At 47.8% G+C, this 16,061-nt stretch overlaps 2 protein-coding genes and 1 pseudogene across 2 annotated transcripts; all 3 read left to right on the top strand.

Annotated features, from left to right (window-relative positions):
• Positions 1 to 1,854: 1,854 nt before the first annotated feature.
• LOC147989772 (uncharacterized) lies at positions 1,855 to 4,603 on the top strand. Its single transcript, XM_087514177.1, has 3 exons — positions 1,855 to 2,185; positions 2,279 to 2,502; positions 3,759 to 4,603. The coding sequence occupies exons 1-3, from the start codon at positions 1,882 to 1,884 to the stop codon at positions 4,344 to 4,346; spliced, it is 1,116 nt and encodes a 371-aa protein (XP_087370303.1). The 5' UTR covers positions 1,855 to 1,881; the 3' UTR covers positions 4,347 to 4,603.
• A 53-nt stretch (positions 4,604 to 4,656) lies between these two features.
• LOC125554994 (uncharacterized) lies at positions 4,657 to 9,079 on the top strand (annotated as a pseudogene).
• A 1,960-nt stretch (positions 9,080 to 11,039) lies between these two features.
• LOC125544835 (uncharacterized) lies at positions 11,040 to 13,622 on the top strand. Its single transcript, XM_048708608.2, has 3 exons — positions 11,040 to 11,623; positions 11,719 to 11,942; positions 12,806 to 13,622. Exons 1-3 carry the CDS (start codon positions 11,125 to 11,127, stop codon positions 13,421 to 13,423), a joined length of 1,341 nt encoding a protein of 446 aa, XP_048564565.2. The 5' UTR covers positions 11,040 to 11,124; the 3' UTR covers positions 13,424 to 13,622.
• The last annotated feature ends 2,439 nt before the right edge of the window (positions 13,623 to 16,061 follow it).

Here is a 16,061-nt window from a genome sequence, read left to right as displayed (position 1 = left end):
ATAAAAATAGCTAGTCCTTGTAAGGAGTAAAATACATAATTATAAAGAAGGTTGGTTGGTTATATCTTTGTAGTTTTTTATATACAAAAAACTACTGTAACTAGATAAATAAGTAGAAAACACTTTTATTTTTCTACACTATCGACCCTATGCAATTAGCAGCATTAAAACAATAATATAATGCACACTGTTAACTTGTGATGGTGGGTAAAATAATCCATTTTGACAAGTTGTGAAAAATATGGTAAAATAACATGTTTTTGATACTCTACAAAGGGGATTCATGTGGAATGCACACAATCACTGAGCCTTGGCCGAACAACCTAAATGAAAAGTAAAAGCACTACATTTTCTTTAGGAAATGACTTTAGCTCACTCATGAAGATAAAAAACATTTGAACACACCTCGTCATAAAATCCCTCAAAGAGAAAGGAAAATATGATTGAAACATGAAGCTAGCATATGTACATCGATGATTAACTAATGAGGCATGCGCTCAAGATAAAAGGATAAAATGTTGAGTTTTCACTTAAAATCACACCTTGATGAAAACTTTCTTCCATCATCAACATGCCAAATTTTGCAGTTAATGGGGTATATCATAGATCAACATCAAATCTGTTTTTACGACTAGGAATAAGATGGTGATTGAGAAGGTTTTCCCGAAGAAGGCATCTGGCTCCTTCAATTTCCTTGCTTTCTTGCAGCACTGGCACTCGCTCTCGAGACAGCGTGATCGCGATCGCCTTGGCCTGATGATGGATGCGCTTTTGGCTTCGACGCGTCGGCTGTCGTCCCCGTAGGGCCACTCTGCGGTAGCCACTAGGTGGCTCTTTTTTCTATTTCTTTTATGCTTTCTTGGGCTTGATTGTGCCGTGGCCCCAGCCGTTATCTGTCGGTTGTTGTTCGAACTTGGATCATGTGGACCGTTGCTTTATTTATAAAGCGGGGCGAAAGCCTATTTCAAGGATGGTGGGGTTTCATTCCATGTTCTTTGTTCTTCTAGTGTAGAGGGTTTAGATTTCACATATACCAAGAAGTAATCTTTGTATTCCAAAAAATAAGTTTCAAATAGATTTTAGTGTAATAGCAGTGTTCTACAAATAGTTCATCTATCACCAATCATATGTAAAAATTCCGTCCGTGTGCTCTTAGATCTGCCGCAACAAAGTAGATTTGTTTTTGTCATCACTAATTCACTACAGAGGTGCCCAGTCCGATCAGATTGTCGTCATTACGAGGTACCCAGTCTGACCCACCAAGTGCATTCAGAGTCATATGCCAGACCATCCTCACGAAGTCACACTTCAGCAAGACGTGGTTTACCGTCTCGTCATGATGATCACAGAGAGGGCAAAAACCTCCTGATGTGGCAACCCCCTCCGGGCTAGACGGCCTGAGGCCCAACACTTATTATTCTCAAGCCCAGGCACGCAAAGAACCCTCGCGCCCATTAAACTTTGTGGCATAGGCAGATCTCACCGAGAAGGAGCCACCCTTCTCCCACACCAACATATAGTGTCTGGCGACCCCATGGTGACCTTCACATCGCAATTCGAGCCCAGAGCGACAAGAACTCCCGAAGGGCGTCCATACCCATCTCTGGCCCCACATCAGCCGCCCAAGCTCCAGCGTGCAACGCCAAGGATACTGATCGTGAGGAGCGAACTTTCTTGGTGTGGCAAGCTAAGGGCTCCGAGACGTTCCTTTCAAAAAAAAAATTCACCTGAGACGTTTCCAAGCCGGCAACTCCGCCCTCAACAACGCAGAGGAACCCCCAGACCCCCCACCCAGAGAAGAGAAGGCGGCGAGGAAGAAGAAGAGCGCGGAGAAGGCGGCGGCTTTGGAGTGGGCGAGGAAGATGTTGGGAGCCGAGGGCGATGACCGAGGAAGACGTCGCGGCAGCGGCCGTGTACAGAGGTAACAGAGCCAAGGCGGAGGAGGCGCGCAGGAGCCATGAGCGAAGGGAGCAGCACGACGCCGTGACCAGGTGGATCGCCACGGGAGACCCCGAGGCCGTCCAGCGCTGCAACCAGTGGATGGAGCAGGACATTGAGGCCATGAGGCTCAAGGACATCGACCCCACCGAGGATCTGTCGGACTGGGAGGCCGTCGAAGCCAAGAGGTATCGAGAATTCTGGGAGTTTCTATGGGCCGACTCCTTCGGCTCCTGGGAGGACACCAGTAAGCAAACCCAAATCCCCTCCCCCCCTCTTGATCATTTGCTCCTGGATTAATCTCTGCTAAGCATCTTGATTGGTTGACATTGATCTGCAGCACCTATCCTGCCCATGCGTTACACGGACGAGAAGCCTCCGCGTGGTACGGCCTACCCCGTGCGAACTCTGCAGGTCTTCTCGGTCAGCGTTGCAGCCATCAAAGGTGGATTGGACTGGCCTCTGGATGTGTATGGTGTCGTCGCCGCACGCGACTCGTTGGATCACAATCGCAACATTATCTTCCACCGCACTAGGGATAACTGCCAAACCATTGACAAGAAGGTTCGTATTCTCCTCGCTGAATTAATGTTATTTGGTGCCATATTATTGTTGCCTCCATGATGTTACTTCTATAGGGATATATATACTCTTAGGCTTTCTGGAGATGAAATACACATATCCCTGGCATTGACTCTCTCCAAACTATTATTTCACCTACTATACTAATTAATATCAATACAGATACACATAAGTTTGCACGAAAATGCTTTGTGTACGATGAAAAGCTGTCCAACCTGTGTACGACGCTCATCCAGGCCACATATATAATATAACATATGCAATGGATGGTGAACATAAACTGCGGTACCATTGTCGGACAAAATTGAGATATCACAACTCAAGTTTGCGGGAGTCTGTGATATTGTTACGAAGTTCCATGCATACACTGGTGATTGTAAAATAGCCATGGCAAATCTGATCGCTACTCGGAACTTTCTTTATGAAAAAAAAAATGCTAGTAGCTATATACCAAATGATCAATCCATGAAGTATGGATAAGTCTCCTAGTGTAACAAAAAAGTTCTAAGTTCTAAAAGGATTTCACATAACAAATCAACATGGAGATGAAATACATAGTCTGTTTTCAAGTCTTGTTATATCCACGTTCAAGTTTGAATAATCAATATGCATTTCTAATATGACTTAGTGTAGCTTTCTTCCAGGTATAGGAGTATCCTATGGAGTAGTGCCTGCAACTTTTACCCTCTCTTGACTGTTTCCCTTTGGGAATTGTCCCTCAGTTTGTTTGTGACCAGCATTCATTTCCTATGTACTTGATAATTTTTTGTGTTCTCTTGTGAAAATGCTCTAGTCTTGTTTGGAATCTGATCTCTTAGATATTATTAGTTGCAGAGTATATATGCACACCAAGAAATGCCCCTTTTTTTGTTTGCCTCTAAAGCGTTTGCATCCCGTACATAGTTTTGAAGTGTATGTTTTGACAGTGATGTTCAGCTCTTGCTTCTTCTTTTGCTTCAATCTACATATTATTTATTTAAAATGCAAGGGTTTTAAAGATTTGAAATGCTTGCTGACCCAACTCAAATTCATTGGCTCTTACCTCCAGCAAATTCTGCCTTTTCTGTGTTTGCTACCCACATATATTTAATTCAAGATTTTGTTATTAAGTCTAGCTTAAGTGGTTTACTTGTCAATGGACGCATTTTTTTCTTGACATCAGCTTAGATTGGTTATATTCGCACCAGTCTTGCTCAAGATAAATGATACATAACTTACATTCTGAATTTTGCATGCAGAATCCATGTCTGAGACTGACAGGTCCTACCCGCGCTGTTGTTGTTGTGGATCCTGTGTACTTTGAGGTTAACTTGCGAGTAAAGGGCAAAACTGAGTCCGAGGATAGAGATTTGAGCTATCTGGCTGTTTATTATCGTGATTCTGGCTCTAGCGAATCATACGCGTTTAAAAATGTCAGCACTAGCAAGCTTAGCACAGTGGCATTGATGTTGGGTGATATTGTTCATTCAGTGGAGGCCACCATCAGTGTGAGAGTGGTTCGTGGGGAATGGCCGGAAGGTTGTAGAGGTCTAATTTTTGCCAATACCGCCAGTATCGACGCCCAGAAAATTGAGCTGCTTGCGTTCGGAGATGATAAGTTGCCTGTTGCAGCTAATGGCATGATAAAGCTTTCACGGCGTGTTGTATCTGTTGAAGCTGATGGAGAGTTGAGAGTCTGTGTCATGGCAAGTAGCCTGGAGGATCAAACTGTTGAGAGAGATTTAGAAGCATTCAAAGCCAAGAAAGCCTCCAGGAGCAGGCGAATACTTGAAGTTCACTCTTGTAAGTTGGAAGTCACCATCGCATGGTCTTTTGTCCCGAACTAGCAAAGACTGTCTGGGTTTTGTTGCTGGATGATTGTTATTGCCCTACTGATGGCCTCTGGTTTATCTCAAAGTGGTACCTGTGTGTTGGATGTTAGCTGTATCCTGGTTAGATGTGTCTTGACTAGTACTATGTAGTGTGGGCAAGCTAAGATATTTGACTATGTAATGTAGTGTCCCGGTTAAATTTGTCTTGACTAGTATGTAATGTGGGCAAGCCAAGATATATTTGACATGTAATGTGGACAAATTAAGATATGTATTTGACTATGTAATCTCTTGGAGGCGCGGGTGAAGGGGATCACAAATGAGAATGGGGATCGGCATTCTGGGGTGGTGGCTCTGCACTGCAGCGTCCCTTGAGCCAGGCACCTTGTCTTCTGGCTGTGCCAAGCGCGGCGCTGCTGCATGGTTGGGGCAGGTGGAGCTGTGGCTCGGAAGGGTGTCGTTGGGTGTGCCTGTATCGGGAGCACAACCAAGAGCTCCAAGGCGTTTGGCTTTGCTTTGTTGGCGTCAAAATATTCATCCCTCGGCCTCTGTTTCCTTGCCTCCTTCTGGGTGCTGTTCCTGGGTGTGGAGCATGCCAGTTTGCGACAGTGCAGGGGCAGAGGGAAGCTGGCAGGTTGTGACACTACATAATCAGGGCATGGCTGCTGGGTTGAATGATTGTATAGGTGTGTGTATTGGCTCAGGGAGCGGCTGATGTGAATGAGGCTGCGCAAATGAAGGTGGGGGGTGATGCAGTTGTGGCCACAGAAATTCGAAAAGACATGGAACAAGCTTGAGCTGATCTATCATGTCTCGGATGAAGAAGCCAGTGTTGTGCAACAGAAAGAGTTGAGCTGGATGAGTTGCTTTGTTGCGAGTAAGTTACGTGGCTACAGAGGTCAAGAATCACATGGATTCGAGAGGGGGGATCGCAACACGACCGACCTTTTTTCACCGGAAGGCCACTTGGAGAGCAAATAAGAATCGCTTAGCTTATTTGAAGAACGGAGCAGACCAGATTGTTAATGATCAGAAAACAGATGGCAAGAGACTTCTTTGCTCATCTACACACCAAGTACCAATAAGTTAATGCGGAGATAATTCTGAATCTGGTGCACCAAAAACTGAGTCCTGAGATGAATCAAGATCTCTGTAAAGATTTCACTGATAAAAGAAATAAGCGATGCCATTTTTCAAATTGGGCTGTTAAAAGCACCTGGTATGATGCTTCTTTCAGCAAAACTGGGTATCACGAAGGAGGACATCATCAAAGCGGCCAACAACTTATTTTCTACGTGTGAGATCCCGCATGGTGTGAATGAAGCACCTTCTCCTTCTTCTCCTCCTCCTCCTCCTCCTTCTTCTTCTTCTTCTTCTTCTTCTTCCCATCACCACATCTCTCTCTCTCTCTCTCTCTCTCTCTCTCTCTCTCTCTCTCTCTCCTCTCTCTCTCTCTCTCTCTCCAGGTTTGCCATCCCCGCTGCCGGTTTACTTTCTTCACTGATGCCGAGCATGCTGTTTCTCTCTCTCATGTCCTTCATCTTATTGCTACATTCTTCATGCTACCAACGAGCAGGCTATTGTTGCTTCAGGTTTGCCTATCTGCTTTAACCACCCATTGCAGATATTATTCATTTGCTCTTTCTTCCCACTTGCGGGGTTATTAATTCCTTCGTTTGTTTCTCGTCATTTAATTTGCTTGTTGACTTCTGATGCAGCAAGGCATCCCACATATGAAAAATTGATGGGATTGGGTTTAAACGAGCGAGGTGGGACTATTATTTTGTAAGAACCTTCTTTTGCAGTAGAAGCATACCATATCAATTGGCCTCATCCTTCGGGACAGAGGCCTGGTCGAGAGTTCGTGTGGACCAGGCCGAGTTTGGCTCACGTGGATGACTCAAGATGGATGAAACCTGTTTAATATGGTGGACAAACGAAAATTACGTATGCAATCTTGGGAGTAAGAAGCGTTTTTACCTTTATTATTATTAGGTATATAGATTAATAATGAAAAAAATGCACAATGAAACATTTTCTTTATTAATGAAAGGAAAAATAAAATAAAAATAAAAGGAATAGAGAAAAAACAAAAAACAAAAAACAAAACCAAAAAAACGCAGGAAAAAAAAGAAAGAATGAGAAATAAAACCCCAAAAGTTAAATTAAATAATAAATAAAACAAAACAAAGAAAAACAACCTGTATCTACTACCCATATAAAAGCACGAAAGGGCGGAGAACCAAATCATCTCAACCATTGAAACATGTTGATCTAATGGTCCAAATCGTCTCATAGCATCAAACGCGTTTGACACTCTAATTACCCACCACTGCCATTGGTTATTACCACGATTAGCTTATACCAAAAAAAAGACCCTGTCTAGGCAGAACACCCGATACCCTTCCCACCATAGGCCCGCCCACGATCCCCAGTTCCTCTCGCAAACCACCAGGTCGTTTCGTCCCCCACCCCCACCAAGCCCCTTCCCTGCCACCACCATTCTCTTCCGCTTGCGTGCTCTTGCCCTGCCCGCACCTCCCACATGCTCTTCACGGCCGCCGCCTGGCCCGCCTCAGAAAACCGGCACCATCATGCGACCTACTGTGGATCCGCTTGAGGGGTAGACGGAGCAGGACGCGCTCACGGCAAGTCGGACAAGGAGGGCTTCTACGCCGCCGCGCTCTGGATGCACAAGCAGCACCTGCGTACGCTCGCCTGCAACGTCGCCGCGGTCGCGCTCGCCGAGTTCAGCTACCTCAAGGACTTCCCCGAGCTGCTGTTCCGCCTCCTCTGCGGCCCCGACGTGCGCGCGTTCGCCAAGGCCGGCGCCGTGGCCGGCAAGGCGCGCAGGAAGGCCAAGGGCCTCGCCAACCAGCGAGAGGACTTGCGGGCTAGGCTCGCCGGCGTGACTGCCAAGGCCACCTTCGGTGACTTCCTCTCCGCCGCGCTCTCAAGGCCGGCAAGGGCAGCAAGCACGTGGAGGTTGTCCCGGTCCAGGAGCCTGCGGAGGTGCAGAAGCTGGAAGCGATGGAGGTGGACCAGAAGAAGACGACGGCGGCGAGTAAGGCGCGGCGGATGTCGAAGAAGGTATGCACGGTTGCCAAGCTTGCCGTGCAGTCGTTGGAGACGTACTACGGCGACCGTGCCTACCGCTTCCTGTTTGACGCCGTCGTCGACTTGTTCGCCTCGCTCCTCACCTCGGACCTCCAACAGCTGGCCTCCGGCGACAAAAAGAGGAAGATCGGGCTCGCCGCCAAGTGGTGCCCCATGCCAGGCTCGTCCTTTGACCGCATCACGCTGCTCTGCGAGGCCATCGCCCGCCGCCTCTTCCCGCACGACTCGGACCCCGAGCTCACCCAGCTCCCGGACGGGCACTACGCGTACCGCGCCCTACACCGCCTCTGCCGCGAGGTGCTCTGCTCGTGCCGCTGCGCAAGGTGCTGGAGCTCCCGGAGGTGTACATGAGTGCGCAGCGGTGGTCGGAGCTGCCCTACACCCGCGTCGCCTCAGTGGCCATGCGGCGCTACAAGTTCCTCTTCAAGAAGCACGATGAGGAGCGTTTCGACAAGTACCTGGAGGACGTGGAGGCTGGCCAGGCCAAGATCGTGGCCGGCGTGCTCCTGCCCCACGAGATCGCCGCGGCCGCCTACCGCGGCCAGGACGACAATGTGTCGGAGCTGAAGTGGCGCCGCATGGTGGACGACCTCAGTTCCAAGGGGTCGCTGCGCAACTGCATCTCAGTCTGCGACGTGTCCGCGAGCATGAGCGGCCCCCCGATGAAGGTGTGCATCGCGCTGGGCGTGCTCACCTCGGAGCTCAGCCGACAAGGTGATCACCTTCAGCGAGAACCCGCCAGAAGATGGACTTCGTGCGACACATGCACTGGGGCGGGATCACCAACTTCCAGGGGGTGTTCGACCAGATCCTCCGCACGGCGGTGGAATCGAGTAGGCGCGTCTGGCGCCGGAGAAGATGATCAGGACCGTGTTCATGACTTCGTGTACAGCGACATGGAGTTCAATATGGCGTCTGGGAGGGAGGGGAACTTTTGGTCTATGGGGACATATGCACCTTATATGAGAATTTTTTTTAGTAATTTAATAAAAAGTCAAAAATTCCTGAAAATATTTTTGAAATAAACTTGACCTTCTATTGTACTCGTGAGAAATAAAATCCACAAAAAAATATCCTTTTGACTTCTTTTTGAAAAAGACAAATTTTTGGCTAAAATAGTGTGAATAGTGACCTATAGTAGCAAATAAATTTTTTCTTTTTTGCTTGAGGTCAACTTTTGTTGTTTTTCATCGACATTTACATATCAGTGCAAAAGTAAGTCAAGTGTTTTGTCAAAACAGTTCTTACCTATTTTGAGTTTTTATTAAAAAATTAAAAAAATCCCCATATAGGGTGCATATACAACCAGGAATCAAAGTGTATTTCCCGTCTGGGAGCGTCTACGCCTACTACTACTACAGCCGGCGGGAGTCTGTTCCGTGTGGGAGACTGACTACGAGGTGATCTGCAAATAGTTCAGGGACGCTGGCTACGGCGACGTGGTGCCCCGGATCATCTTCTGGAACCTGCGTGACTCACAGTCGACGCTGGTGATGTCGACCCAGCCAGGGGTGGCCATGGTGAGCGGCTTCTCCAAAAACTTCCGCAAGATCTTTCTGAAGAACGACGGGGTGGTGAACCCTGAGGCCATCGCTGGAGAAGAGTACAAGAAGCTCGTCGTGTACAACTAGATCCATGCATTGTCAGTTGTCATCATCAGCTTAGTTGGTCTGTCGTGCTGTTGGATTATCTTGTTTTCAGAATTGTGAACAGCAGGCTTTGCTGTGCTTGATTAGCTTATTTTCTGAAATAAAACCAAAATCATGCTTGACTATAATTATCCAGTGTACTGATCGATCATCATTTGGAGTGCATTAATTTATTGGCTGTGCCTTGTGAATTCCGAAGAGCTTAGCTGCCCATGTTGTTCTTGGTTAGCATAGTCTTTTGTGCATTTGTACCTTATTACCCTGTTTGCTTTCCAATGTCATTAGGAATTCTCTTGATTGCAACCTTATATACTTGCATAGAGCTGCATGTATGCACTGAATTGAATTCTGAATTCGGACCTGGTAAAAGTGGTCTGAACTGTTGCCTGTTTTATCATCGTGCCACTAATGCGGAAACTTACTCATCGTTCATGTGTGCATTTGGGTTTCTCTGTTTTATCACGCAGCTTTGGCAAATTCATTCTGTAGTGTAGGAACACGTTTCTAAACACAGTGTCCTTAAATGGCCTGCACATCCTCTATGCATACATGTGGTTGGTACTGTTATTAATCTGTAACTGAGCCGAAGGTTGAAGCTAGATGCAGAATCTCTCTTATGTAAAAAAAAATCCATGCTGGTTAACTTCACATTTAACAGTGGAGTTACTAAAACTAAATTTTGGCGAACAGTGGTAAAATGGATATACTATGCAGTAGGCATAAGTGGAGAGCTGCATGTATGCAATGAATTCAGGGTACGGCATGCCAAAACTGCAGAAACTTTTTTTTTGAGAGTCGCGCAAATACAACTTTGGCAGAGAATGGATGACTCGTATTGTCATCAGTCAGGAAATGAACGATATAAACTTTGGCAGTACTACAAATTATAAATTTTATTAATTATAGCTTTTCTGAAACCTCAAATGCACATTCGTTGGTAATATTTTTGACTTCTACAATTGGATATTCTATCTATACTCCCCGCAAAATAAAAGGATATTTTATCTAGACACACGTGAATTTCACGTGCAAGCTTACTAGCATATCAAAAGCTTTACAGATCAGCATAATTGGTGCTGATTTCATATCTTGAAGTTTTTCATTCCTGTAACGAAAATATTGCTAATGCTCCGAGTACCCCCCCCCCCCCCCCCCTGGTTGTAGAGCAAGGGCTCGCTTCCTTATATTTTCAATGCATATATACTTTGAATTTTTATCTTTTCCTTTTTGGGTTGCCCTTAATGATCACCGCTAAGTTTGAATTGCATTTTGTGGAAGCACATGAAAATGCAGGTTTTGCTTGATGAATTGGTTGGCTTAGCACCCATGGACTCGAGCTGAAAGGAAGTAGCCTTGTAAGGACCCAAGCCATGCAAGATACGAATAATTGTTGCCTTGGCATTATCTCTTTCTTCATGGTGTTTAGATTGTAGTGATATGATAGATGACAGCGAAATCCAGAACTTTGAGAGCTCATATGTGTGTGTAAGACCAGTAAGGGGTAGATTGCCTTTGATGCTGATCTTGTATCCACCTATAAGCGTATGAAATTAAATAGGTATGCATTGAATCATCAAGAGAGAAATTTACGTCAATGGGTTTAATCTCAATATAATTAAGCTTTAGGCAAGTTCGCAATTTGCGAAGTACTGGATCCTACCTTGATTTAAACTGGCATAGTATATGCAAGGAACTTAAAGTAGCTATATGTGGATTGAAACTTAAACATTTTCATATTCAAATTTTAAACTCGAATAAGACGTGCATTGCACATGCAAGCTTACTAGTATAAGAAACGAACGAAAAGAAGGAAAGAGGGAACGTGCAGAACGCACTTGGGCTATCGGATCCGAATCGACCTCACCTCACGCAGCAAGCACGGCCTTGTTTCCTCGTTGGTTTGGCTTCGGTGAAGTTCCTTTATACTACCCCGGTATCCCCACCAAATCCCCCGCCGGCCCGGCGAAGAGAAGGCGAGAGTGTATCTAGGGTTAGGGTTCCTCTGGCTCTTCTCTACCAGAGCGGCGATGGAGTTCACGCGGAAGGAGCAGTTTGATGTGTACGTCGATTTGATACTGGCGGTACGGCAGGAGGGGACGACGAAGGCGGCGGAGGAGGCGGAGAGGAGGAAGACAGCCCAGGCCCCCAAAAACAAGAAGAAGAGCGCGCGGAAGGCGGCGGCTCTGGAGTGGGCGAGGAAGAGCTTGGAGGCGGAGAGGGCCAAGGACAGGAGCGTCTTCAAGCCCAAGACGATGACCGAGGAGAACGTCGCGGCGGCGGCCGTGTACAGAGCCAAAGGGGAGGAGGCGCACAGGAACCAGGACCGGAAGGGGGAGCTGGACGCCGTCATCAAGTGGATCGCCACGGGAGACCCCGAGGCAATCGAGGTCTCGAACCAGTGGGTCGAGGAAAACATGGAGGCCATGAAGCTGCAGGCGCTCGATCCCACCGACTATTGGGAGGCCGTCGGTGCCAGGAGGCACCCGGAATCCGGCGAATCTCTGCGGGTCGACTCCTTCGGTCCCTGGAAGCAGACCCGAATCCCTTTCTCCCTCCTCGTCAATCGCTCTAGGAATAATGATCTCCGCTAAGCGTCTTGATTGGTTCACATTGATCTGCAGCACCCACCCAGCCCATGTGTTACACGGACGACAAGCCTCCGTGTGGTCCCGGCTACCCCATGCGAACTCTGCAGGTCTTTTCGGTCAGGGTTGGAGCCATCACAGGTGGGTTGGACTGGCCTCTCGATGTCTATGGTATCGTTGCCGCACGCGACTCATTTGATCAGAATCGCAACATCATCTTCAACCGCTCCAGGGATAACTGCCAAACCATTGACAGGAAGGTTCGTAGTCTCGTTGCTCACGTGCCATATTATTGTTACCTCCATAATGTTATTTATATACTGGGACATATATATGTATGGTTACATTAGAGATTTAAAACATGAAGTGAAGTGAGAAAATAATTACTTTCTCTTCCAATTGTTATGTGCAAATATATACCAAATAATCAATCCGTGAAGTATGAATAAATCTGCAAATGTAAGTGGGAAGCATGCTATTTGTCTGCAAAATGTTCTGAGTTCTAAATAAAAGTATGCCAACATTACTGTAGATTATTTCCAGGTATGGTCGAATCCTATGGAGTAGTGCATGCAACTTTTACACTCTCTTGACCAGTTTGTTTGACGCCAGTACTTCATTTTCAATGTACTTGATAATTTCTTGTGCTCCCATGTGAAATTCTGCTTGCAAATCCTCTAGTGTTGTTTGCAATCTGATCTCTTAGATAATAAGTTTTAGAGTATATATGCACACCTCAGAAATTCCCCTTTTTGTTTGCCTCTAAAGCGTTTCCATACTATACATAGTTTTGAAGTGTATGCTTCAGTTGTGATGTTCAATGTTTGCCTCTTCTTTTTCTTCAATCTACATATTATTTGTTTAAAATTCAAGAGTTTTAGACATTTGAAATGCTTGCTGACCCAACTCAAATTCATGGGCTCACCTCTGGAAAATTCTGCCTTTCCTGTCCTTTCTACCAACATATATTTAATCAAGCACTTGTTATTAAGTTTAGCGTAATAAATGGATTACTTGTCAATGGACGCATTCTTTCTTGACATCAGCATAGATTGGTTATATTTGCTCCAGTCACTACTCGAGATAAATGATACATAACTTACGTTTTAAATTTTGCATGCAGAATCCATGTGTGAGACTGACAGGTCCTACCCGCGCTGTTGTTGTTGTGGATCCTGCGTCCTTTGAGGTTAACTTGCGAGTTAAGGGCAGAACTGAATCAGAGGATAGAGAATTGAGTAATCTAGTTTTTTATTATCATGATTCTGGTTCTAGTGAATCATATACGATTAAACGTGTCAGCACCAACAAGCTTAGCACAGTGGCATTGATGCTGGGTGATATTGTTAATTCAGTGGAGGCCACCATCAGTGTGAGAGTTGTTGGTGGGGAATGGCCAGAAGGTTTTCAAGGTCTAATTTTTGCCAATACGGCCAATATTGATGCCAAGAAAATTGAGTTGCTTGCGTTCGGAGATAAGTTGCCTCTTGCAGCTGATGGCATCATACAACTTTCACGAAATGTTGTATCTGTTGAAGCTAATGGAGAGTTGATAGTCTCCGCCATGGCAAGTAGCTTGGAGGATCAAACTGTTGAGAGAGATTCAGAAGCATTCAGAGCCAAGAAAGCCTCCAGGAGCATGCATATGCTTGAAGTTCACCGTTGTAAGTTTGAAGTCACCGTCTCATGGTCTCTTGTCCAGAACCTACCTCATTTCCACAAACTTACAAATGATGTCTGAGTTCAGTTGCTGTATGATTGTTATTGGTTTATGTCAAGTGGTAGTTGGATGTTGGTATCTTGGTTAAATTTGTCTTGACTAGTATGCAATGTACGCAAGTTAAGATATACTGTATTTGACTATGTAAGTAATGTGGAAAACATGAGGGATATATATTTGACTCAAGTAACGAGGGCAAGCTATTAGATTTAATTTAGTATTTTCTTGTGTATTTTTCTCATACTAGCTTATGCTGGTACATTTAGTTTGTCTCAATGAGTGTTTTTTTTTGAAATAAAACAACCTCTTTATTTATTAGTGATAATGGTTACATCGTCTATAAAAAAATTTGCAATATAATTCACAGGTTCCTCTTTGAGCGTTTTTGTTTGACTCCATGCACCGGAAAGAATCAATGTCAACTAGTTCCTGGTGTCAGTAAGAAAATTTACAATATAATTCATAGGTTTCTCTATGAGCGTTTTTGTTTGACTCCATGCACTGGAAAGAATCAATGTCAACAAGTTCCTGGTATCATTTGCTTAGAGCGTCTCCGGCCGTTGCCCCCTCAGGGGGCGCGTAAAATCGTCGCCTAGGAGCGAGCAGGCGCTAAAACTCGGTGTGGGGGCTTTCGAGTTCCCAGCCGCCGGCCCCAGGGTCGTCCCCAGAAGGCGGTTTTTTTATTTAAAAAAAAGAAATTCGACTAAAGTTTGGCAAACTGGACAAATATTCGGGTAAAGTTCGGCGAATATGATATTACATAACAAAGTTTTAAAAAAAAGACCGCAACTACTACTACAGGTCGAAGAATGCGCTGAGCGGGGCGAACTCGCCGACATCACCACCATCCTCGATGTCGTCCTCGTCAGCCTTCTCCCCCTTGACGCGGCCGCCCTGCTGGACCCCTGCCCGGCGTCGCCCTGGCGGACTGGTGGCGGCGGCGCGTCATCGTCGCTGTCGTCGAGGACGACGACGCCTCCCTCATCGCGGCCACGGCGCCGAGCGGTGAAGTGCTCGTAGGCACGGCGCTGGCGCTCCAGCTCCGTCCGCGCCCAGTCTTTACGCGCCCACTTCAAGGCCGCGGCGTCGTCGAGCTCCTCCTTGACGCCACCGGCGAGCCCTGGCTCCGTCTTCACGGCGGCGAGCCTCGACTCTATCTTCGGTTTGACGTAGCGGGGAGGAGCCGCGCTCGCCGCCCTCGTTGATGACGATGCCGGCGCTGCGGGTGCACCGGCCGAGCAGCGTCTTCGCTGCGGGCTCGGCCTTGACGCTAAACACCGCCGGCAAGCCGGAGGAGTGGGAAGAGAAGCGGGAGGAGGAGTGGGAGGACGAGGAGGAGGAGGAGGAGCCGAACCTCATGGGCATCCATTGCCCAGTGCTCCGGCGGGGGACTGGGGCGGCGGCCGTGGCAGGGTATGTTAGCAGCGGCATGTTGCCGCCCTCGAGGTGCTGGAGAACCTCGTGCAGCATGCGGCCGGGGGCGCCCCACCACAGGTGGCGCCCCTCGCTGTTCTTGATGGCCCCCACCACCGGCGCCCTGTTGGTGGAGGCCAGTCGCCGCTCCTACTGGTGCTGGAAGTACGCCACCCACGTCGCGTGGTTGTCGGCGGCGTACCGCGATAGGGCGCGCTGCTCCTCCGTCAGCGACGCCCGCACCGGGGGAATGGGGACGCCACCAGCGCCGAGCCTCCACCCGTCCGACTTTGTGCGCATGTCGGGCGGCGCCGGCATGTTCGCCTCAAAGAGGAGGTACGCCTCCCACGCATGCAGCGAGGCCGCTGCCGCGTCGTCGGGGAATCGCTCGCCCATCGTCGACGCTCGGCTTGGGGAGAGAGGGGAGGATCGTCGGCGGCAGGTGCGCACGGGGAGAGGGAGGCAGAGCACGTCGGGGTGTGGCCAGAGAGGAAGGCTAGGCATCGCTTTTATAGCTGGGCGCCGTGTGTACGCGTGGCGGGAGGGGGGCGTCGTCGCATCGCCTGTGAGAATTCAATGGAAGGCTGATCGGTGACAGTCTTGGCATTGATTCCCTGTAGGAAACCGAGGCGGTGTGAGGACGACGAGGCGACTGTCGCTGACGCAGCGGGCCCGTAGTTAGTTCATGCCAAAATCGCTCGCTCCGGCGCTCCCAGGCGCCTCCAGCGCGCCGGGTTCGGCCTGGGTCCGCCGACCCTAATTTCAGCTCAACCCGGCGAAAAAGGGCTCCTGGAGCGCGATTGGGCCAATTTTCGCCCGCCGGTACTAAAAAATTGTCTGAAAGGGCGTGTTGAGGACGCGGCTGGAGATGCTTTTATAGATACAATACATGCTCCTGCTATCCAAATTCAAGAATAGATGAGACCAGCTCTCTCCTCCCAAGTATCTCCGCTCCTTACATTGTCAACAATGATAAAATCAAGCGCCCCGTTTCTCTCCTGGAACCGCTGCGCACAGGCGATAAAGGAGGCGACAGTTATGCTTTCCTTGACACCACCGGGTGCCGGCGACGCTGGGTCCTCGTCCGTCTTTGTCTGCCGTTCCAGCGGTGGGAGCGGGTGGGGACCCCGGTAGTTTCTCTCCGGCAGAGGTGTAGGATAGGCATAGTTTGTTCTCAGAGGTACTGCTTTAATGGTGGAGACGGCACAGCTTATGCTCTTCCTTCATCTCGATAGCGCTCTAATAG

This window comes from Triticum urartu, chromosome 1A (genome assembly GCF_056163025.1).
Source record: "Triticum urartu cultivar PI428250 chromosome 1A, HENAU_Tu73, whole genome shotgun sequence".
Lineage (NCBI taxonomy): Eukaryota > Viridiplantae > Streptophyta > Magnoliopsida > Poales > Poaceae > Triticum > Triticum urartu.
This window is presented reverse-complemented; position numbering and strand designations above follow the sequence as displayed.